The sequence below is a fragment of the Dermochelys coriacea genome, chromosome 26 (assembly GCF_009764565.3).
Source record: "Dermochelys coriacea isolate rDerCor1 chromosome 26, rDerCor1.pri.v4, whole genome shotgun sequence".
In the NCBI taxonomy this organism is placed as follows: domain Eukaryota; kingdom Metazoa; phylum Chordata; order Testudines; family Dermochelyidae; genus Dermochelys; species Dermochelys coriacea.
Genome location: NC_050093.1, coordinates 16,000,779 through 16,025,417, shown reverse-complemented (window position 1 = coordinate 16,025,417; position 24,639 = coordinate 16,000,779). Strand labels below are relative to the sequence as shown.

At 51.1% G+C, this 24,639-nt stretch overlaps 1 protein-coding gene and 1 pseudogene across 2 annotated transcripts in view; one reads left to right on the top strand and one right to left on the bottom strand.

Annotated features, from left to right (window-relative positions):
- The window catches only part of CKAP2L (cytoskeleton associated protein 2 like), a 40,597-nt gene extending 30,929 nt beyond the window's left edge, over window positions 1–9,668 (top strand). For both annotated transcript variants that reach the window (XM_038384880.1, XM_043502973.1), the window contains 4 exons: window positions 772–927; window positions 2,468–2,531; window positions 8,128–8,323; window positions 8,963–9,668. In XM_038384880.1, coding sequence (XP_038240808.1) covers window positions 772–927; window positions 2,468–2,531; window positions 8,128–8,323; window positions 8,963–9,179 — 633 coding nt within the window. In that variant the 3' untranslated portion in view covers window positions 9,180–9,668. The remainder of the gene's footprint in view (window positions 1–771; window positions 928–2,467; window positions 2,532–8,127; window positions 8,324–8,962) is intronic.
- A 1,359-nt stretch (window positions 9,669–11,027) lies between these two features.
- LOC119848578 overlaps window positions 11,028–24,639 on the bottom strand; it is a 33,529-nt pseudogene continuing 19,917 nt past the window's right edge.

Here is a 24,639-nt window from a genome sequence, read left to right as displayed (position 1 = left end):
CTACACATCGGGATGGTTTGTCTCTGTAACCTCAATAAGGAGTCTTTAATTCCGTTCTCTCTCTCTCTCTCTCTTACTCACTCAAATTTTAAGAGGCAGGAAGGTTTCCTGGGGGCGCAGTCTCCATCCCCCGGTGAGATTAAGGGATCACTTTTTCCTCCACGGGCTCTACGGATGTCTTTGATTGCCTGGCATGCAAATAGGCTTTTCTTTGTCTTTGGTCACACCTTGCTCAATTTATATAGCGGACACATTCAAGCAGGCGGAACTGCATTCCTTTGTCTGGAAAATACCTCTTTATCAACTCCGCCATTCCTGTCTGTCTTAAATACATTTTAATCATAATTCCAGCACATCTGTATAATCCTTTGTGAGTTGATCATACATACAAGAATATTAATGATTAATAAGTTGTTAGTTTTTCAATGATCTATTACATGACACCTTTGGGGTATATATCCTGACCAGTGTATTAGGTGTAGTGAGTATGTCAGGTCTAATGAGTTGTTGACACACAGCTGTGAACCACCAATAGGCCTGTCACAACATTATCCTTATTTTGCTGATGACCAACTGAGGCAAGAGAAAATGAATGATTTTCCCAATGTCACCACAGTAAATATATGTTAGAACTGGGTATTTAACTGAGTCCCAGTCAGGTGCCTCAAATATAAGACCATCCTTCCTCTCCTTGAGGGATGTTAACCATTAACCTTGTCAGTGGCTTTCCTCCCTTCTAACCTGCACCTCTCTTTCTGATATGATTTGTAGGGTTTTCCTTCAGAGGAGCTCTTCACCACATTGTCCAGTGTTCCAGAGGCAGAGAAGTTTGCAAAGTTCTGGATATGCAAGGCAAAGCTGCTGGCTCGTAATGGCACCATTGACATGACTGGGTTGTATAAAGCAGCGGTTTGTGCTGGTGCTGCGGTGAGTGATTGCTTCACAAACTTCTCATCAGAACTTCCTCTGAATTTGCAAATGTCCCAGCTAGTTCTGGTGGCCTCGACATCAGCAAACCTCATTCAGATATTTCCTGTCTCAGGAGGCTGGGGAAAACAGCGATGGTGACCCATTGTCTCCAATAAGCTAAACAAATTTTCCAGAGATCAATAGCCAGATCTGACTGGAGGGTGTGTGTTTGTGGGTAAACATACTAGTTGAATGTCTCTTAAAGCTGCTTATATGGGGGTGAATAGTGTTTGGCAAAAAGATTCTTTTCCCCAAGAATCATCCAGGCACAGACAATACAGAAAGGGGTTTATTTACAGTACCGGGAAGACTGATAAACAGCTTCCAAGGTGTGGGGTTGCAGTGACCAATTATATACCTTTCTTTTATCACTTCATTTGCATTTATTTTGTTCTTACAGAGACAAACATTGTTTCAGAGACTGAGAATGCACTTAACATGACAGTGACAGGAACGGAACATATGTATCAAACTGTTTTGATTACATCACTTATTCATAACTACATTAAGGCGAAGGGGTGGGGTGGGGGTGAGTGTTTACATATATCCGGAGGGCTGTGAAGAGAGGGTTGTTCTGCTCTAAGAGCCGAGTTCCTGGGCGGACATTTGACCATATACATTTATTAAGTGTCAGTGTCCTTGGGCTTCCAGTGTTTCTGCTTGTTAGATACATAGGTTTCTGTCTTCAAACTGCTAACTGAATTTTAAGTCTTGCCTAACAATAGACACTGAAATGGCTACACTCTAGCCCTAATTTTAGGTGAGCATGGTTGGTCAACTGTATAATCATGTTCCTTTCTCCAAACACACAGGAGTTACTGAGACACCTGCTCCCCATCACAGTGTAGGAAGGAGGGCAATATTAAGTTTTCCATTCAACCAGAGTTTGGAAGTCGACGTGGCTTGATGAAGGCAGCATAGTTTGGTGGGAGGGGCTCTGGAAAGAGCTATGGGCAGACTGCACAGCTGACAATTTGCAGCCATAGTATGTAGGTCTCTTATGCACTTGTACTATTTCTTGTTATCTTCCATCTACTCAAGCCCAGCCTGTTTCCACCTGGTGTCACTGCAGCCTCTGGCTTGTAGCCCTCTCGGTAGCATGGGATGGTGGCAGTTAATCTTTGTTTTCGAAAGTCTGACATTGAGGTGTGTGACAGGCTTTCCCAGAGGACAGGTACATACTGTGGACACCAGAACTGTAACGACACAGACCAAAGTGTGGAGGGGGTGGAATGTTTCTCTTCTTGCTGACAGCATCTAGCAATCCTCTGCTTGCTTGTTCAAGAACAGACTTCAGTCGGCTTACAAATATTTCCCCTTCTCTTTATTGATTCACCTTGGTTTGGCTGCCTGGTGCGGGGAGATAGGTTGTGATTTAATGGAATAGTGAGTTCCGAACACACTACAGTCTTTGGGACCCAAAGTCTTGGTTCAGGTGCCCACATTTTCCTGAGTCAAGTGTGCTCTGACCTTAAAGTTCTCAGTTTTTTTCTTGCAGCCAATCCAGGAGCTGAGAGAAGTTGTTGTTGAGTTTTTGAAAAATACAGACAACGCATCCCAAGGTAACACATACTAAACGAAACTTAAGCCTTGAAAAGACTGAGCAAATGGTTAGCTGGGTGAAACTGGAAGAACACATGAATGGGAAAAGGCCCTCTAAAGAGGGATGATGTTTCCTTAGGAGTGGAGGAAAATAAGATCACAGCTTTCTGACCTGGGTGTCTAAATTTGGGCATCAAAGTGCTCTGATTTTCATAGGTGCTGAGCAACCCCCCAAATACCCTCCCCCCCCCCCCCCCCCCGACTTGCCTGGAGATTGCAGATGCTCAGCTCCTCTGAAACCCAGGCTAGCTTTTTAAGTCTTGAAAATGTAGGTCACATAGAGCTGCAGCCCCAGCCAGGTATCAGTAACTCCTAGGCAGCCCTGCCCCCATCAGCCAGTTAGTAGACAGCTGGGTTAATCACCTATGAGCTGTTCAACTTTTGTAGCTCCTGGGCTTGCTGCTGTAGAGCCTGACCCAACCCTACTTCAGCCCTGGGGGTGGGGCCCCTCCTCCAGCAGCTTCAGGGAGCTGCTCCACTGCTCCAGCCAGGGTTAGGGGTGGACAAGGGGGGAGTGCAGGGCTCCCTCTGCTCAGCAGAAGCCCAGTCTGATCAGCAGCAGTGAGACCCTGCTCACCTGGGTGGCCCTGCCTCCTACCTAGATCTCCTGGGCAAGCTCCAGCTCCAACTGCAATCAGCGCTAGATGAGTCCTGTTTCAGGCAGAGGGAGCCTGGCTGGAGTGGGTGCTGCAGTGTCAGGAGAGGGGGAGGGGAGTCCACCATGGGTGCAGTTTAGGGATGGGGGGACATTCAGAGTCACTGCACTGCCTTCCCCAATTTCTGCCAGTGCCAAGCTCCTCTGCTCTGCCTAGGTGGGGTACTATTTAGGGGAGAAAGGGTGGGGGAACTGTCCTGACCCCCCACCCGCTCCAGGATAGTAAAAATATGGGGGCAAATTTGTCTCTCTCATCCTCCCTTGCACCTATGCATTCTTTATCTAAAATACTCATTTGGCACTGAAATTAAATAGATGTTAACAAAATCTGACAAAACAGTTTTTCAAAATGTGATTTAAAATCCCTTCTCCTCTCCTTTGCTCAATTTTCTGTCTCTTGTGAATTATATCATTTCACTAGTTCTCTTGGTATCATAGGCTTTGTCTGGACTAGCATTTGTCCTCCTGTTGTAATTATTAGCATTTACTGTCAGATTGCCAATTGCTTGTTAAGTATCAGGACATGGTGGCTCAGACTCAGACAAACCACAAAACTTTGTGCCCCATCCCCCCCAAAAAAATTGGAGAGAACCTCAGTTATCAACATAATTAGCATTTGCAATCAATTAGCTCAAATTATAACAGGACCACCAACTCCAGTCTAGACAAAGCCAAAGCATGAGTCCCCCAGGCTAGGCAGGACCTGGATCTTTAATATAAAAGGAGGCAACATAAATGTATCTTCCCTCCCCAAAACAAACATGCAAGCAAACAAACAAAACACCTAGGCCCCCTAATCTTCATGCCGCCTTTACACATCCGAAAAAAATCAAATGAAGGCACAGTCTCAGTTATTGCCCCTTACAGATTACCTTTAAAAATGAAATTATCCTCTACAAACCTAATTCCCTGAAATCAGGATAACTGCTGACTTTGTGGGGATGAAAGACTGGTGTCGGACTAGATGATCAGAATGGTCCCTTCTGACCTTAGTATCTATGAATCTAAGTTCATATAGAACAGAGTGCTGGGTTAGGGTAAGAGAAAGCCGATTAAGAAAAAGAGGGCCTCAAAAAAATCTTGTCTTTGAAAATAGCCACAGGGTTGGTTTAGTAGTCAAGATCTTTGAGGTCATTTAAGTGAGATACAGTCCCACTAAAATAATCATGTAACATTCAAATTTTACACTTCTTATAACTTTTTTTTTTTTAAACACATACTTGGGGCTCAAACTGAGGCTCTGGTCCTGATATTACTCTTTTGGGATCAATCGTGGGATAATTTTCACCACCCACTTCCATTTTGGGGAAGCAATAATTAAAAAGCTATTAAGGGTTTGGGGTAGAATTTATGGTGCAAATTTAGGTCATTTGGTCAAGAGGTTCCCAATATATGTCCTCCCCCTGCATTATTAACTTCTTTTTCAAAGTACTCTAAATTCTACAAGCAAAATGAGATTATCTAGGAGATTGGTATACCACAACAGGGGCAATGGTGCAAGTTTGGAATAATTTGGGTCAGGCATTCCTCAGATACTGCCCCCCCCATAAGAAAATTTTAATATTCCAGTTGCTCTAAAACTGACATGCATAGTGAGATTACCTTGAACAATGGTATTCCACAACTGAAACTGAGGTACAGGGGAACTCCCATTGAGATAAATCGGTCATTTCACACCACCCAGAGCTATTGCGTTAGACTGTTCATCTCTTTGGACCATCGTAATTCATCTGAGCACACCCCACTGAATGGGCCATTCCACACATCAACAGTACTCCTGTATTGTATTGCTCCCTAAAGTAGATACAAAGTCAGGGGCTTCCTGCTATTCCTCCAGCTGGTGGATGTGCTCCTCACAGCCCATTAGTTACCATCCTCCTTTCTTCCCTTGGCCCTTCCAGCCCTACCGGGGGAATGGTGGGACCAGGAGGAGGGCAAAGCTGGTAGCTAAAGTGGCAGATCATTCCCCTCCCATAGGTGCCCTCCAATCATGCCCCCCTCACTAACAGCTCTTCCTCAAGAAAAAATGTAAATTAACTGCCCAAAAACATGGTTAATGCAGGTCTTGTTTACACTACAGTGCCTTTCCTAACCCTAAACTATGCCAGCTAGACTCACCCCTGCTTAGTACTCTCTTCAACTCAAGAAAAGTGTTTCAGATTCCTGCTGGCACTGCCAGTGTGACATGCCTTCTCTGGCTTGTCAGATTGGGTTTATATCTGCTGGTGAACCACAGAGCCACTCATTAGACTGCTTCCCAGGCTGGTGAACCAACTATGATTCATTAATTTTATACCAGTGTAACTCCAATGATTTCATTGGAATTGCTTCTGATTTACACTGCTACAAGTGAGGAGAGACTCAGGCACAGGCACTGACTGTGTGGGTGCTCCAGGGCTTAAGCACCCATGGGGAAAAAAATAGTGGGGGTGGTCAACACCTGCTAGCCACAGCTGGACTGCCCTTCAACCGTTCGGCAACTGGCATGGGGCCTCGGGGGGGGGGCAGGAAGAGGTGGAATGAGGGCGGGGCTTGAGAGAATGAGCAGGGACAGGAAGAGTCGGAGCGAGGGTGGGGCCTCGAGGGAAGGGGTGGAGTAGGGCGGGGCTGTAGGGTGAAGTGGAGGTGGAGCACCCACTGGGAAAAATAAAAGTCAGTGCCTATGGCAGGTCATGCTATAGGCAAGGGGATAGAAAGTAACAATGGGGTCTATTGAATACAATGCTCCTTTAAGCCTGACCATGCAACACATCCTTGCATATGGGGCTGGAATAGGGCCTATTTGGAAGGGTAAAGGATGCAAGATCAGGTGTTACAGAGCAGGACAGCAAAGATTTCAGTTTTTCTCCACCTATGGGCAGCAGAAAGGTATGGCTGGGAATCCTGGTTTGTACCTTTAGTTTCCTGCGATCGTTAAGAGATGAAGTGCAGGTTTCTCAGTGCACATGCAATGGGGGAGAGAAGCAGTGATGACCATTATCAAGAAGTTAAGAAAAGATAATACCTCTTGTCCCGTCCCACCCTCAAGCCTCTGCTGGTCTTCTAATCAAACAGCCATCCCCAGTAGTATATCTGGTATCTCGGCATCCACTCTCTAATCTGCTCATCCTTCTGAGGGGCATTAATGTGCTTAATGTTCCTAAATGAATGAGTCACTAACTGAAATTGCTCTGTAAAGATGACTAGCCAAGGAAAAATAAATAGAGGTCTGTCTTTTGCTGCTTTGAGATAAAGAAGGCCTCAGGTTTTTAAATATTTTTCATGCTTGTTTGTTATCTTAGTATCGAGACCACCAAACCTGTTTTTTTCTGGAAGTCTTGGAGGTGTGTTAAAAGCTTTCCACTCATGGGCCAGTGTTGCTAAATCTTAATAGAGAACTCTTTTTTTTCCTCCCATTTGTTTGTAGGGTGTTTGGGTTAAATAGAGGTTACAGTTGGAATAAAAGTCCCTTTCCCCTCTCAGCTAATCAGCTGTCACTTCCTTGGTGTTCGCTATAATACATCAATTTCTCCAAAGATCCATAGTGCTTTCCAGTTTAGAGAAGATACATATTGTATAGATGTTATGGCCAGAAAGGCCCATTGTGATCCAGGCAAGAGATTATCATCCTGTGACTTCACTGTCAAGCCCAATAATTCACGATTGCATTACAAGATATCTCTGTAGGAAAAAGAAAAAAAAAAAAAAAAAAGATTTCTAATCTGGATTTAAAGACTCAAGTGCTGATGAATTTATCCCATCCGTTAGGAAGCACATCTGGGGGTTAATTTCCCTCCCTGTTAAACGTGTGCCTTTTTTCCAGGGTGAATTTTTCAGAAATCAGCTTCCTAATATTTCTAAAAACAGAAAAACCTTCCTTAGCAGTGCCTCACTCCATCACAGAGAAAGACCCACAACCAGTTTTCTTTTGCAAGTCATTGTTTGCTATAACAGATTTGAAAACTGGCTTCTTCCAAAGTGTTTCATTACTGTAACCCTACTCGAGCTTGCAGCTTCCTTCCTTCCCTCTTTAAGCCAAGCTGAGGCCACAAAACTTGGAATTGACATGCTGTCATAACCATAAGGGTAGCCTAAAATTCCTCCTTACCTGTAAGGGGTTAAGAAGCTCAAATAACCTGATTGGCATCTGACCAAAGGAACCAATGGGGACAAAAGATACTTTCAAATCTGGGTGGGGGAAGGCTTTGTTTTGGGTTCTTGGATTCATGTCCGGTCCCGCTTAGTCCCAAGAGCGAACGAACACAGAAACAAGTCCTCCAAATCATTCTGAACCAGTCTTATCATATTACAGAAATTGTAAGTACAGTCACCAAGGCATATTAGTTTATCTTTGTTTTCTCAACTTGTGAATTTTCCCTTTGCTGGAGGGAGGTTTATCCCTGTTTTGCTGTAACTTTGAAACTAAGGCTAAAGGGGGTTCCTCTGTGTTTTGTGCATCTTTGGTTACCCTGTAAAGTTATCTTCCAACCTGATTTTACAGAGGGGATTTTTACGTTTTCTTTTTTCTTAAATAAAATTCTTCTTTTAAGAACCGATTGATTTTTTCCCCCCCCTCCCCCCGGTGTCCAAAGATCCAGGGATTTGGGTCTGTGTTCACGTTGTAACCAACAGGTTAGGATATTATTCTCAAGCCTCCCCAGGAATGGGATTGTAAGGGTTTGGGGGGATATTTTGGGGGAACAGGAACTCCAAGTGGTCCTTTCCCTCATTCTTTGTCTAAATCATTTGGTGGTGGCAGCATGCTGTTCAAGGACAGGGTGGAATTTGTGCCTTGGGAAAGTTTTTAACCTAAGCTGGTAAAAATAAGTTTAGGGGGTCTTGCATGCAGGTCCCCACATCTATACACCAGAGTTCAGCGTGGGGAAGGAACAGTGACACATGCTGTTTTTCTTCCTCTCCAGGAGTCCCTGCAGACCCTTCTGCTGAAGTCGGCTCTCTCTCAGTGGAGGATACATCTGAACAGCCAGTGCTTCAGGGGCCCAGAACTCCTTGCCCTGGCTTGAGAGAGCAGGTTGTGGCAACTCCACAATCCAGTTTAAGGTTCTTGACTAGCAAGCCAGTCTCCTTGGTCAAGTTACAAGTTGTCCCAATGCCCAGGTAAGAACCTGTAACTTGCAGTTCAAGCTGCTCTTATCCCTACTGTTGTATACTGTTCCTCACGTCCAGTGATCAGACCTTTCTACCTGTTGCTATCAGCCAGCATGTCATTAGCCAAGAGATCGACCATGCCTCTCCCTTCAGTGTGTGGGGTCATGAGGCAGGTGTTTGGCTTCCTGTCTTGCTCCTGAGCTTTGCAGGGCAAGGCTCCCTGGGACTTTGATCCTACAGTATCTTGATTATGGCTGCAACTACATTAGCCCTGAGTTCTTGTTTCCAGGTCAGCAAAATGTGGGGAAGACCTTAACAGGATGGCGGACAGGGGTGGGCAGAGTGGCCATCAGCACAATGAGCCCTGTAGAGCTGTGGTAGCCCTAATTAGAGATTTTTTTTTTTTAAGGGGGAGACCGATCTGAAGGGATCCTTGTTGTAGCCTTTCAGATGGGTGTAGGCCTTTCATTGTGGGGAGGGGTAATCCCAGCCTGGATGGTAGGAATCTAGTAGCTCCCCAAACCTCTTCTGCTTTATAGTGCTGTGTCTTTGTCTAGGGTCTACGTGTGGGAGACCAGACCAGGGCAATGGGACTCTTCAACCAGCCAAGCTTCAGCTAAGGGGCTTTTTCTCTTCTTCTCTTTGCAGAATGAAGGGACTGTCTAATATGCAAGACTGGAAATTCTTAACCCCAGTGCGGCGTTCTCTGCGGATAGAGCATGCCATATCCCGCTACCCAGAGATGCTGAAGGAACATGACACTGTAGTGTCTTCCCTTGATGAAATAATGGCCATGGAGGATGTGAGCCAGTTCGTGTTTCGTAAAAATGAGGCCCTGCTGGAAGAGGAGGACCTGAAGCTTTAGGGCTTGTAGTGCTCAGAAGGGAAATGCTGCAGCAAGAACATCCAAAGCATTTCCACTGCATCAAAAGGGGCTCCAAGTACAGGCTGGTGGCACCCACAATGTTATCCAAGCTTCATGGCCAGAGCTTCTGTTATGCCTGACTAAAGGGGAGGCTGTAAATATCCTGGGGGAAATGTGTAAATTGCCTTTCTACAGTGTTACTACTCTTAATAATGTACATACCCTGTGACACAGTATAACCTAGCACATTGCACACTAGCCTGGGACACAAGGTAGCTGTTTTTGGCTCTACTACTGGCCTGCTAGGTGACCTTGAACAACTCATTTCATCTCTCTGTGCCTCAGATTTCCCATATATAAAATAGGGGAGAATAATACTGACCTCCTTTGTAAAGTGCTGTGAGATCAATGCATGGAAGAGCACTATGTAAGACCTAGGTGGTGGTACTGTGATGAATAAACTAATGCTGAATACTTGGAGCCATTAAATAGCATTAAATAGAAGCTTTTTTCCCTACCACATACTGCAGGCCTCAGAATAGCAGGCCTGCAGTATGATGAGCCAAGAGGGGACACCAGAGCAAAGCAAAGACCTTGCAACCTTTGCCTTGGGTTCTAATCCCACCACAGGGGTAGGGCTTCTCAGCACAACTAATGTTGGCACCTCCAATAGCTTTGTGCCTCTTTAAAATGGTTGTGCGGAGTTGGGGGACATATATCAGACCCTCTCTCCCGAAAGACCCTAGCCACTGGTCTTATTTTGTAGTGTCATAAACTAAACTAAATTTTAAAAAAATGTATACAATAGCCTTAAAAATTCTCCTCCATTCTCAAAGAGCTACCTGTGTGCTTTGAGCCATGAAAGGCAATGCAGGAGCAGTTCTGCATACAGCCTAGGGTGCTCAGACCCAAAGGAGAACAAACACATGTGCATGCACACACACAACTATTCTCCATCCCTTTTTACCTATGATAGGTAGGGCCCTCTCAGCACTATTTCAGGGATAGATGGTATGTATACTTGGATGCTGCTGTGATCTGGATGCCTATTCACTTTGGGATAGTCTTTGCACCACTCGGGTAGCTGACTTGATTTAAATTTATGATCAGGAACTTTCTCTGCCCTGCTCTGGAAGGCTGCAGTGCTAGGGTTCACCTGCATTTCCAGTGGAGCCATCATTTAGCACCAAAGGGAAAAAGTATGGAGCTTGTGACTTTAAATTTCAGTCAGGTTTGAGCCTTACTGGGACAACTTGGATTCCTTTCTTCCCTGAACAGACCTAGGACAACCTTCATTCATAAGCCTTCATTTGTATAGCACATGCCTTTAAAAATAGAGACTGCAGTGAGACAGATAAGCCCAATGTTCTCAGGCTAGGAAACTTAACGGTACTCAGTTTGTGGGAGGGGGTTGGGCACTATCAAGCATCCCTGCTGATATAAATGCAGTGGGGCTGCAGTGTTTCCTGAATGCATTCGATGAAGTGAGCTGTAGCTCACAAAAGCTTATGCTCAAATTTGTTAGTCTCTAAGGTACAAGTACTCCTTTTCTTTTTCCTGAAGGAGCTGGAATTCCAGCTCAAAAGAAATCCAATGTATACTGAATGAGAGTTCACACTGCCTGGGGGGATGGTGGGGGAGTGGAGGCAGAGGGCACAGACCAGCACTGCCTGCTCCAAGCCCCAGAATCCAGGTTCAGCCACAATCCCCAGAGAATGAGAGCCTTCTTTTCCAAAAAGAAAAGGAGTACTGGTGGCACCTTAGAGACTAACAAATTTATTAGAGCATAAGCTTTCGTGAGCTACAGCTCACTTCATCGGATGCATTTGGTGGAAAAAACAGAGCGGCAGTGGAATCGGTCAGGGTCACTCCTGCCTTGTAAGGGGTGGGTATCTGACTACTTGTAAGGGAATCCCACCGCTGTAGTAGACTCGCACAAAGCAACAACTGCTACATGAGTCAACTTAGCAAAGGAGAAATCAGAGTTGGGACTGGACAGAGAAACTAGGGTACCCCAGACTTCTTGTGCACCAGCAGTGGCCTCTTACCCTTCCCTGGCTGCTGCAAGCCTTCCTGCCTCGGGGCAGTTGAGGGGATGCCTGGCCATGAACTGTCTCTACTGAATAAATCCCTGGAGGAAAATGTAAATAACTGCTGGATTCCAAAGGGGCCCCCTAGGCAGGGACAGTTTCAGAACACCCTCAGGGTTCACAGGATTTTGATGCCTCAGAAAAATGCTTTGTTCTAGATTTGGCAGCTGCTGTCCAGTCAACAATCAGCCTGTGGCCCGTCATCATCCTCAGCCTCGTCGGTGTCCTGAAAAATGCCTTCAAGTTTTCTGAGTTAATAAACATTTAAAGGACAAAAGACAGCAAATCTGAGCTGGGTTGCGACATCTCCCTCAAGCCATGAGCATGGGCCTGGATAAGCTGACCCAGCAGCATCTGGCTAACCTGATTTGATTTGTGTAGATGATGCACCCAGTCGAAAAGGAGATCAGAGAGGCAGTACGAGGCTGGGGTCATTGAGCCCTGCGGTGCTCAGCTCAAAGCTTTGCTGGAATACTACAGTGATGGACACTAAAGAACCAAAAGACAGTTGTAGCTTCCTGTCTAATTCAAAACCATCCAGTAGCCTGACTGAGTACTACAGGCAATTACTTGGCTGATTTCCTCCTCTGCGGCTCCATGGATCTCACTTTACTGGCTGTGGAGCAGGATTTCTGCAAAGGTGGAGGCACAAGCATTTCCCACAGGGTGTGTGTGGCGGGGGGTGTTCTTCAGGAGCCTTACAGCCTTTGCAACTCCCCTGGCTCCCATCACATGACCTGAACCCCAAACACAGCTTGGCTTGCGAGGGCAGGCTGGAGTTGGAGTTAGGAACAGGCTGGCTTCAGTGCACCATCCCTTGGGTTTTAATTAGGAGGGATATTTGCATGAAAACAGGATATTTCCTGGTCTGGCTGCTTTTCCGCACCAGGAGAAGGATTAAGGCTCTTTGAAGCCTGTGGCAAGCTCAAAGGAGCCCAGCTCCCAGGACATGTCGGAGTGGGATGGCTGCAAGCTGACTGGCACGATGGCTTTAAGGAAGCCCAGCAGCGGCTGTAGCTAGGGCACAGCCCAGTCTTTGATTGCTGTGCCAGCCTGAACCGGGGGCAGTTGTGTTAGGAGACACACACAGCACGCTCTCAGAGAGCGCTTGGGCTCACCCCTGGTTGCTTTTCCTGAATGGAAGGGGTGAGGGCTGAAAGCTGTGAATGTGCAAGGGTCTAACTTGGCTCAATGACTTGTTTGCTCACAGACAGTTGCCTTGGGGAAGAAGCCTCCCTTGGCCTCGCTGTCCTGCAGTACCTGTTGCTGGAGAACAGGCCCAGCTGTAGCCTACCTGGGCAGAATGGTTGCAGGCATCGTTACTGGCCAAGTGCTGTGCAAAAGCCCAACTCAGTGAGGTCCGAGATCCAAATGCATCTGATCAGCTCAGAGAGCAGATCCTGTTCTGGGGCTGTACTGAGTTCAGTGCTGGCCCAGCCCGCTTAGCACCTGAGCCTGCTAAAAACTGAGTCTGGTACACAATCTGTGCTTTTTGGGAGCTGCTGCATTAGTTTTGCTAGACATATCTACTCTTCACAGCCTGGCTGAGGTATGCTAAGCACCTTCCAGGAGAGGAGAAATACACAGCACCTGCCCCACAAGGGCTACCACAATCCTCAGAGGTCAGACGGAAGGGCAGAAAGTACTGCTTTAGCCAGCACTGGTCAGGAAATCCACCCCCATTGAACTCCCACCAGTGCTAGCAGCAGCGCTAGTGTAGATTAGCACAGGCTTTATCCACTCTGGGCAGGGTAAGAAGGCCTGTGCCCACTCCCAACTGCTGCTACCATCTGTGGAGCTGCAATGGTGGGAGGTCTTTGGAAAAGGCTAAAGCAGCCCCAGCTGCAGGGTGCTGGTGACATGGTAGGGGCCGCTTTTTGGTTAGGACACGGTCAAGAAATAGCCCATGGGCTGGATGCAGGGCAGCTGGGCAGACAAGGTGGGCAGTGAGGGGCAGCAGAAGCCCAGTACAGAGGCTGATGCCCCTTAGTTGTAGGGAGAGGGAGGGGGCAGCTGGGGGAGTGAAGCAGATCAGGCAAGAGGAGAGAGAAGCCAGGCGCAATGAACGTAGAAGGTGGAAAGATGGGAGGTGAGAGAGCACAAGGTCAAGAGCGCAACCACCCACCTGATGGCCATGGAAGCTGAGCTAGTGCAGCTGATGCCCTGTTAACAAAAGCCTGACTCCCTGCAATCCAGGCATAAGTGCTCTACAGTCGATTCATGCGACATCTGTGGAAGCAGAGAGAGCATTTGTACACAGATTTTGGGCCCTGAACTTTGTTTCCCAGGAGTGAGCCTGAGCTTTTCCTCCAGCTCTACACTTCCCTGGGTTGGGGCCCCACCTTGTGAGCTGTACCAGGGCAGATCTAGGGAAGCAGTGACTGGATGGACCCAGTGCCCATAAGACGCAATGGCCTCTCCCCCCGTATCTAGAGGCACCAGAAGAGCCACCTCCCTGCCTTTATACATCTCCTTCCATCAAGGGCTTCAAAAGTACCTCCCACATATTAATGAAGCCTCACAAGAGGGGTCAGTAGCAGCATGCCCGTTGGGGAAACTGAGGCCCAGAAGTCCCTGGCAGGGCTGGGAATAGAGCCCAGCTCTCCGGGCTCCCAGCTCAGTGCCTGAACCACAAGGCCTTTCTTGCCCTCAGCAGGGCCAGCTGCATCCTGGCCTCGGGCAAACCTGATCCCATTGGATGGCCCTGTTGAGTTTCCCTCTGGACAATGGCCAAGCTCCCAGGACAGGCCAGCCAGACTGACCCAGGGCAGAGTCCTGGCCATCATCTCCCTCTCTAACCCAGGAGTTCCAGGCTCCCTGTGGATCCAGCCCATCTTCTTGCCCTGGATTAGCCGTCAAGTGCATAGCAGCACGGGTGGTGCACGGAACAGGTAGCTGAAGGGGTAGTAGAGGAAGTTGATGAAGGAAGCTGCGTAGAGGTCTGCATAGCGCATGAGCTGGTTGGCGAAGAGTGTCTGGCAGGAACCACAGCGGAAGAGGCTGCCCATCTTCCCGTAGCACATGTCCATCTCATGAGTGACTTTCTGCAGGAGACAGTATGTGAGTCAGCATGGCCTGAGGCCCAGCCCTGCCCTGGCTCCCCAGTGAAGAGACAGGGGCCTGTCAGTGTAGGACCCTTTTTTAAATGGAGAGTCAGATACAGGACAGACACTGCAACAGACATCACAACAGGCCCAGGTGCAAGCTCCGGGGGACTAGCCAACGCTCAGGGCTATGTACCACAAGGCCCAACAAAGTCCTATGGGATCCCTGCCAGGGATCCCCAGATCCTACTGTGTCAGGCTCTGCCTGCTTTCTCCAGTGCTATCTCTTCCTGGCCTGGAAGCTCAAACATCACCACAGCAGAGAGTCACTCTTCTGTCTGGCACAGGCAGCTCAGAATTTGCTGCCCCTTTGGCACCAGCCTGGCACCTACTGTGTTCATTCCTTTTGCCCCTCCGTGCAGAGATCAGCTCTGGCAACAGAGGATTTGGGCATCTGCTTCTGCAGAGCAAGCAGGGGGGAGCCACAGCACCAGCAAACAGCAGGAGAAGGCACGCAAGCCTTTCTGATGTGGGAAAGGGATCAGAAGGTGAACTCGGGAGCCCCAGCACACTCAGGCCTCCCCCCCCACACACACACACACCCCCAACAGCAGCTATAACTAGACACGAGGAAGCAGGGATCATTCTGTGGCCAGGCCCTGGGGGCTGGGGTGGGCTCCCCGGTGGTGGAGCAGGATGAGCCAGGAGCACCGGCTGACAGGCTTCCCTTCACACCTTCCTGCCCCCTGTGGCCAGAGGCATGGAGGGAACTGGAAGCATGTTTCTGCTCTCTCACTCCCACAGCTCTTAAAACAAGTGGCAGGACCCCAGAGCCCCTCCCTGAGCCAAGAGCACTGGATACCTGGATCTGGTGCTTGATGGAACTGATGTCCAGGCGCTCGCTGTTGCCACTGTCCAAGGGCCTGAGAAGAGCACAGCACAGCACCAGGGTGAGTGTGGCTGGAGGGAGCAGTCCCAGCCGCTCCCCACACAGTGCTCAGCTTGACTGAACAAGAGCCAGAAGGGGCCATTGCTACATGCCCACAAGGGGGCCCAGTTAACATCACAGACCCGGGCTGATTCTGCCAAGTGCGTGTCAGATGCCCCTGAGCCCCCCTCCTCGCAGGAGGGCATCCCACCCTACCCAGTCTGGGTGTAACTGACATGAGCGGCAGGACTAAGGCCCTTCCCGACTCTGGGAGGGTCATGGCGCAGCCCTCGCCCAGTGCTAACAAGGGGTTGTTGGTTTCCAAGGCTCTGGAGAGACGTCGGAACAAGGGAAAGCATCAGGCCCCTGACAGACCCTGCAGGCAGCACCCACTCAGCACATTGGCACAGTGTGACAGCAATGAGCAGGCATCAGAGAGAAGGCCTGGCACAGCCAGCGCCTTTCCCAGACCTGGGACCTAAGCTTCAGGGACACTCCAGCAACAGCTGGAGGCCTTAGGAGAGGGAGAAAGGGTCCCCAGGGAATAGCCCCATTGCAGGGGCCTGCCTGGCTGGCAGAGAGCAGCTGGACAGCAGCTCCTGGCACAAGGGGCTGAGGCAGGAGTGCACGGCATTATGGGTATTCTCTGCATCCCAGCGTATATGTTAAGAGCAGCCCCAGAGCTTCTCCAGCTTACAGTGCATGGCCCCAGAACTCAGGGAGCTCCAAAGGGGCTTAAAACCCACCTAACACCCCCTCCCTGTCGTGCCTCAAGTGCCGTGGCTCAGGCCTTCCGACATGGGGACATTCCCTGGAGGGCCTCATGTGCAATTCCAAACATCCAGAATGCTGAGCATTCCCAACCCCTTTCTGCCAGCCCCCAGCTGGAGAATACACTTAGGGAGGCTTTTGCTCAGCCACCCCCCACACCTCACAAAGTCACACGATGTAACTTGCAGCTGCAGCTCTATGTAAGGGGAGCAGCATGGAATGGGCACAGGTCACTGCTGGGAAGGTGCCCACCAGGCTGCCTACATAGGGCGTTGCAGAGTCTTGGGACTGTTGGGGGCTAGCTGGCTCGGTGACCATTGCTCTTCACATGGGGGTGGAGGGATTGTGCTTGTGGGGTTTCCCTTTCCCATTCACATCCAGCTCAAAAACCAGATTTCCCAACACCTTCCCCAGCCACAAGACCCTTGGGGGCAGAGCCAAAGGCAGATTCTCTTTCTACTTCCACCAGGTTAAGGCCTTGTCTACACTACAAAATTAAGTCGACCTACAGCCACTGCAGTAATTACTGTGGTTTTTCACGTCCACACTGTCCTCTTTCTGCCAGGAGTGCACATCCTCACCAGGAGTGCTTGCACTGACAAGTGGGGCAGTGTGGGGGGCTCACAACCTGAGCTGTCAGCCCTGTGCCAGGCTCACTGCTGGAGCCCCCCCCACCCCAAGCTATCAGCCCCACCCAGGGCAGGGGGTGAGCCTGGCATGGGGCTGACAGCCAAGAGGGCAATGGCAATAATGGCTGCATTTTAAAGAATCCTTATTGAGGTTACAGGGACAAACCATCCCCATGTGTAGAAAGAATAGCAAATATGGCAGGTGACCAACTTGGCTTAACAGTGAAATCCTTGCTGATCTTAAACATAAAAAAGAAGCTTACAAGAAGTGGAAGATTGGACAAATGAACAGGGAAGAGTATAAAAATATTACTCTTGCATGAGTGAAATTAGGAAGGCCAAATCACACCTGGAGTTGCAGCTAGCAAGGGATGTTAAGAGTAACAAGAAGGGTTTCTACAGGTTGTGACGAAGCGGGACTGTTCTTAATGTTTCCTCTGAATATTGTGGGGGTGCCTCAGTTTCCCCTATGCAGTTCTTAACTGTCTAGGTGGGGGGATAAGGGGGTATGATCGTTGCAGAGCCCTAGAGGGCAGGTGTGTGCACAGGTCTTGACACAGAGAATGGCCGACACCCTGTTTCCTGGCAACTGATGGCCTGGCCCCTCCCCTGCAAGGTGAGAGCTAAAGGGTTGGAGACCAAAGGGATCAGGTGATCCCCTGGCCCGGGAAAGGGACAAAGCCCAGAGGAGTGGGGGCTGAAGCGGGAGTCAGTTTGGGACTGGCTGGGGACATGGAGTGAAGTGCAGACGGGGCTGTCTGGCTCACTGCCCCCCAAAATGGACCCGGTTGAGGGGTCCTGTTCTCTGTACCTACAAGCTCTGTTTTAGACCATGTTCCTGTCGTCTAATAAACCTTCTGTTTTACTGGCTGGCTGAGAGTCCCGTCTGACTGCGAAGATGGGGTGCAGGACCCTCTGGCTTCCCCAGGACCCCGCCTGGGCGGACTCGCTGTGGGAAGCGCACGGAGGGGCAGAGGATGCTGAATGCTCTCAGGTCAGACCCAGGAAGGTGGAAGTTGTGTGAGCTACGTGTCCTGAAGACAGTCTGCTCACAGAAAGGAGACTCCCCCAGAGTCCTGACTGGCTTCGTAGGGAGCAGTTCCAGAGCATTGCCCGGGGACTCCGTGACACAGCTATGTTAGCAACAAGAAGAAAGTCAAGGAAAGTGTGGGCCCCTTACTGAATGAGGAAGGCAACCTAGTGACAGAGGATGTGAAAAAAGTTAATGTACTCAATGCTTTTTTTGCTTCTGTCTTCATGAACAAGATCAGCTCCTAGACTACTGCACTGGGCAGCACAGCATGGGGAGGAGGTGACCAGCCCTCTGTGGAGAAAGAAGTGGTTCAGGACTATTTAGAAAAGCTGGACGAGCACAAGTCCATGGGGCCAGATGCGCTGCATCTGAGAGTGCTAAAGGAGCTGGCGGATGTGATTGCAGAGCCACTGGCTATTATCTTTGAAAACTCATGGCAATCGGGGGAAGTCCCGGACGACTGGAAAAAGGCTAATGTAGTGCCCATCTTTAAAAAAGGGAAGAAGGAGGATCCGGGGAACTACAGGCCAGTCAGCCTCACCTCAGTCCCTGGAAAAATCATGGAGCAGGTCCTCAAGGAATCAATTCTGAAGCACTTAGAGGAGAGGAAAGTGATTAGGAACAGTCAGCATGGATTCACCAAGGGCAAGTTATGCCTGACTAATCTAATTGCCTTCTATGATGAGATAACTGGCTCTGTGGATGAGGGGAAAGCAGTGGGCATGTTATTCCTTGACTTTATCAGAGCTTTTGACACGGTCTCCCACAGTATTCTTGCCAGCAAGTTAAAGAAGTATGGGCTGGATGAATGGACTATAAGGTGGATAGAAAGCTGGCTAGATCATCAGGTTCAATGGCTAGTGATCAATGGCTCCATGTCTAGTTGGCAGCCGGTATCAAGCGGAGTGCCCCAAGGGTCGGTCCTGGGGCCAGTTTTGTTCAGTATCTTCATTAATGATCTGGAGGATGGTGTGGATTGCACCCTCAGCAAGTTTGCAGATGACACTAAACTGGGAGGAGAGGTAGATACTCTGGAGGGTAGGGATAGGATACAGAGGGCCCTAGACAAATTAGAGGACTGGGCCAAAAGAAATCGGATGAGGTTCAACAAGGACAAGTGCAGAGTCCTGCACTTAGGACGGAAGAATCCCATGCACCGCTACAGACTAGGGACCGAATGGCTAGACAGAAATTCTGCAGAAAAGAACCTAGGTTACAGTGGACGAGAAGCTGGATATGAGTAAACAGTGGGCCCTTGTTGCCAAGAAGGCCAATTTTGGGATGTATAAGTAGGGGCATCGCCAGCAGATTGAGGGACGTGATTGTTCCCCTTTATTCGACATTGGTGAGGCCTCATCTGGAGTACTGTGTCCAGTTTTGGGCCCCACACTACAAGAAGGATGTGAAAAAAATTGGAAAGTGTCCAGCGGAGGGCAACAAAAATGATTAGGGGACTGGAACACATGACTTATGCGGAGAGGCTGAGGGAACTGGGATTGTTTAGTCTGCGGAAGAGAAGAATGAGGGGGGATTTGATAGCTGCTTTCAACTACCTGAAAGGGGGTTCCAAAGAGGATGGATCTAGACTGTTCTCAGTGGTAGCAGATGACAGAACGAGGAGTAATGGTCTCAAGTTGCAGTGGGGGAGGTTTAGGTTGGATATTAGGAAAAATGTTTCACAAGAAAGGTTGGTGAAGCACTGGAATGCGTTACCTAGGGAGGTGGTGGAATCTCCTTCCTTAGAAGTTTTTAAAGTCAGGCTTGACAAAGCCCTGGCTGGGATGCTTCAGTTGGGGATTGGTCCTGCTTTGAGCAGGGGATTGGACTAGATGACCTTCTGACGTCCCTTCCAACCCTGATATTCTAGGATTCTATGATTAATGCAGTGTCTACACTGACAATGTGTTGCCCTTACTAAAGCGACCTAAGCCATGCCTCTCATGGAGGTGGCACTATTAGCTTGGTGTAATGGGTGACTTACATCATCCGGAGCGATGTTGTAGTGTCAGCTGCCTTACGCCGACCTAACTCTGTAGTGGAGACCTGGCCTAAGTCAGGTCAGAGTTGGCTGAAAGCAGTGGGGCTGCCCCTGGAGTAGAGGAACCAGGTCCGGCTGGAGACAGCTAGCCCAAGGGGAACGGGTGAGCGTGTACTAATGGGGTGGGGTCTAACCCTAACCACTTTGCAACCTTCCCTGCAGTATTCGCATCCACGCCAATCTAGAATTCACACTCTCCCTCTCCAGCTGGATTCACGAGCAACAAAACCTCATGTACACAATGGGCCCAGCAAATTCAGCCACGGAGGTGGTGACTCTCTGGCACCAGCAATGTAGAGAACAGCGCAGGCACACGGAGAGGCCTCAGCCTGCTGCTGCTGTTGAGTCACTCCGGGCTCACTCCAGCCGGAAGTTGGCCCACAGAGCGTCCGGTGCCTTCCCCCACCACTGGCTGCTGGACGCTCGCCTTTGCTGTTTCATAGGAAGGTAGGATGCGGCTGCTCCTCTCTCGTTCCAAAGCTGGCACCATGACAAGCTTGCTGCTCTCTGACTCCCTGGCTAGAGAGCAACAGCTGATCGGTGTCTGCGCAGAGCCTGGCACAGTGGGGCCCTAGTCCATGCCTGGGGTTCCCAGGCACTAGCACCGCACAAACAATAGATGATGGACAAGGGGGCAGGAGGGGCCACTTTAAAATGATCCAGCCAGGGCACTCCAGGGCACTGCTAGCTCATTGCCTAAGGTGGTCCAAGCACTTTGTGGACACAGTGACATAGGCTAACAGAGAATCACTATCCCTGTTGCACAGATAGGGAAACTGAGGCACAGAGCGAGGAAGGGGATACACAGTGAATCAGTGGCAGATCTGAGAGTAGAACCCAGGAGTCCTGCTCTAACCCACTAGACCCCACTCCCCTCCCAGAGCTGGGGATAGAACCCAGGAGTCCTGGCTCCCAATCCTGGTTTTGAACAGTATTTCTCATTCCCCGTTCGAGGTGCTGCATGAACACAGAACACAGGGCCTGGCCCCAGGGAGCTTACAACCTACCAGTGCTCCCTCTCCAAGTCTGCTTTCCCTACACTGCCCCGGACACCCAGGGGTCTGATCAGCTCCCGGCACAGGCTCCACACCAGTGGGTGTTGCTGCTGTCCTTCCCCTTGGGTTATTCAGTCAGACAGCCACAGGTTTGCCCTGTTCCAGTTGCAGAGAGAGAAGCTGACATGTTCCCTGCAGCTCTGGGCTCTGTGGGGAGGAACCAAACTGGGGGTCTGAGCCCCAAGCCAAGCACCAAGTGACCTTCCCCCACCTCTCTGCACCCCCAGGGGCAGTCAGGCTGCACCATGAATCCTAGAATAGCAGGGTTGGAAGGGACCTCAGGAGGTCATCTAGTCCCACTCCCTGCTCAAAGTAGGACCAATCCCCAATTTTTGCCCCAGATCCCTAAATGGCCCCCTCAAGGATTGAACTCACAACCCTGGGTTTAGCAAGCCAATGCTCAAACCACTGAGCTATCCCTCCTCCCACGGAGCTAGGGCTCGGCTTCTCTCCTTCCACTTACTGGTACAGCTCCACCAGCTGCACATCCAGGCTCCGCACCACCTTGAAGATCTCTGCAAGCAGAAGTGTGGGGGAGGGGTGGGGGGAGTTAGCTGGGAGTGACATCCTCTGTCAGTCCTGGCTCCCCATGGCCCCAGTCCACCTGGGGGGTCAGATGCGGATCCTTTCTCCAGCTGCATGAAGCTCAACACAGCAAGGCCCCCCTCAAACACCACAGCTGGCCCAGTGCCAGACCCACAGCTGGATGCAGCACCCCTGGGAGCCCACGGTGACAGAATCAATCCCAGCTCAGCCTTTCTCTGGACTATCCCATAGCATGAAGCTTCAAAGAGATTCTTAGCAGGTCCCTGGCACTTCGCTGTTAGTCTGTACCTGCTCAAGGGGGGTACACAGGCCTGGGAGGCAGGGGGAAGAGGTTCCCCATCAGTGGGGGTGGGGAACAGAACCAGGCTTGGCTCTAAAATCCCCCTGCCTGGGCACTGGCTGTAGGGCTTCCCAGCACTTTGCCTCTGACCCTCCCTCCCCCCGCTTCCAGCCCTGGGCCCCACGCTCTCCCACCCGGCATCCAGGCCAGGGCATTCCTCACCGCTCTTCTCCATTCACACATGCAGCTCTCAGGCCAGCTCCGGCACCACCAGGAAGGTGCGCCAGCCATGCCTCTTCTTGGACTTGAGGATGTCCCCAAAGACGTGGTCCCCGATGTAAAGGATGTCCTTACCCTTCACTCCCAGGAGGTCGCACACCATGTCCGAGGAACCTGGGGCGAGAGGACCAGCGGTCAGCGCCCGTAGCCTGAGGGCGCACTCTGCCCCCAGGAAAGCGTGTGCAGGAGGAAGGTCCCAGCAGGATTCCTGGGGGCCAGCAGAGCAGCTAGAGGCCAGAGGGCAGGTGCGGGTACCAAGCATTACCTCCAGAATAGACAGTGCAGTGCTAGAGGGGTCCAGAGTAGGTCCCAATCCGCAGCTTCCCCATGTCCTGGAAGTAAAGGCAGGGTGTTACACTGGGCAGACAGCGAGGAGCCATGCACAGAGGGCTGGATTCTTGAGCACAAGGGGCCCACTTGGCAGGCCCAGGAGTCCCCTGATGAGGGAGGGTCAGGGCCTCACCAGGGAGCGGGTGAGGAGCGTGCTGCGTGGGATCCACTGACTCAGACAATGGCTGCTGGGCGGACGGGACGAAGAAAGCAGCCCTCAGGGAGTGGTTGGAGAGGCCAGGATGGAGACAGGTCTTTGCTGCACCCCACGCAATGCGGAAGCCAGCTAGTGCAGGAACGGCAATGAGATGAGGGCTGGAAGTGCCCACAGTGGAGCACAAGCCATTTCAAACCCATCCAACGCACCGAGTGCTGGACAATCCCAGCCTAACCCGCCAGCACGTGGAATTCCAGCTCCATTGACCAGGTGGCTAATCCACGGGCATGGCTAACATTTGCAGCTATGCCGGCTAATCTCATGCTTCAGGGCACAGAAACTGATCCCTTGCAGAGATCAGGCAGGTGCCACCCACTTCCTGCAGCGCTCGGTAGGGCAGTCTCTTTGCCTCTGGAGCAGAGCCAGGATTGTGGGGTAACCGGACCCACGCTCTGCTCCAGTCTTGCACTGCCAGCAAGCCCTGGCTGGCTTTCTGGGGAAGCCGCTGCAGCAGGGGCCCTACCATGTTGACCTGCCGCAGGACAGTCCCCTTGGCGAAGAAGAGTGGCTTGCGCGTGTCCATGACAATCAGGTTGAAGTAGGAGCGCCAGGTTGCTCCCAGGTCTGGGCCCACTAGGTCAGAGACAGACTTCCCACCCCACATTGCCAGCACTCGGTTTTCCTGCAGCCGATCCCAGCCTGGCAACCAGTGCCCAGGAGCGGCGGTCAGATCCCACGGTGATGGCCAGATCTCCCAGTCTGCCTCAAGAGCCGCAGCCCAGGAGCCAATCCCTCTCCCCGACAGTTCCCTCTTGGGGTTTGTCCCGATTCACCTTGTCTCCCGGGTCAAAGGTGAACAGTACGTCATTATCGCCTGCCAAAGACACAAGCGTGGAGTTGGCATCCGCTGCGCTGGCACAAGACGCTCTGCTTAGGGGAAGCAGATGAACGCCACTCAGAATACATGCACTGAAAGCCAGGCTGGCTGACAGGGGCCTGGCCCCTCCTAAGGAGACAGGCTCCGGGGCGTGGGGAGCTGCACAGCAAGTGCTGTGATCACACAAAGGCTGCCCAGCCTGGCGCCAGACCAACACAGGGAGCCCTGGATATGCCCCACTTACTGGCCCCCAGACCTCAAGTCTAGCTCACTCCTGCGCAACATGGGGTGCAGGTCGTTTGCTGATTGAGCATCTCTCACACACAGGGCCCCTCTGTCCCTCCTGTTCTCTGCCGGTGGCTCTCAACAGCTGGCTCTCCTGAGGACTGAAACGCTTTGGGCTAATGCTGGTCACAGGTTTTGAGGGGGTCTGGCTTGTCCCTTCCACTCTGACTCTGAGACAGACATAGCTGCTGGGAGTCACTTTCTGATTTTTAAAGCAGCATGACTCTTAATTTGGACCAGGCCAGGCCCGGCCCCAGAGCACCCTCCTATGGTGAAACCAGGCTGCATTGGCTGGGAGCTAGCGACCCAGAGACAACCACAGGGCCCCGTCCCCTTTCTGTTCGTTGCAGGCAAGCCCTGATGCTGTCTGACAAGGGAGAAGATGCAACCCCCTTTGTCAGGCGCTCTCCCCCTGCCCCATGCATGTATTTCAGCTTGGGTGCTCGACGTGCCCCCCACCAGCAGAGAGCACTGCAGACCCACAGGTGGGGCAGGGAGGCCAGGGCAAACAGGGCTTTGGCTCAGGCTGAGAGCACGGGCCACACCAGCTCCCAGGGGAGGGCTGGGTACTCACATCCGTGTAGTTGTAATTGCTGTTAGTGGCCAGGAAAACCTTCCCCGCTTCCTTCATGTGGCTCAGCAGCGGGGGCTGCACAGAATGAGACAGGCTCCATGCAAGGGGCTGGCTTTGTGGGCCCGGATGAGGGGGCAGCGGTGCCGCCCTGGGGCTGGGTCCTAGGCCCAGCGCTAGCTGGGGGAGTTCTGGTGGGCGAGGCCCTATGCCCACAGAGCTGGAGGAGCAGGGTTCCTGGTAATGCAGCAGCTGGGGGTGGGGGTCGTCCAGCCGGGGAATGGGGGGATGGTTTTGCTCAATTCCCCCACCCCACACACACACTGCAGGAAGGGAGCTTGAGAGAGATCTCAGTGCGGGAGGGGAGGGAGCCAGTGTGGTCCCAGGGGGTTGGGGGAGCAGGACAGGTTCAGGAACCATGCCAGCCATAGAGCCCAGGGGAGGGGACGCCAAGGAAGGATGCATGGGGGCCATGTCGACCCAGCAGGACACAGGTGTGATGCCCTCCAGTCCCGTGGTGGGGAGCAGCCGTTCCAAGTGGGGGACG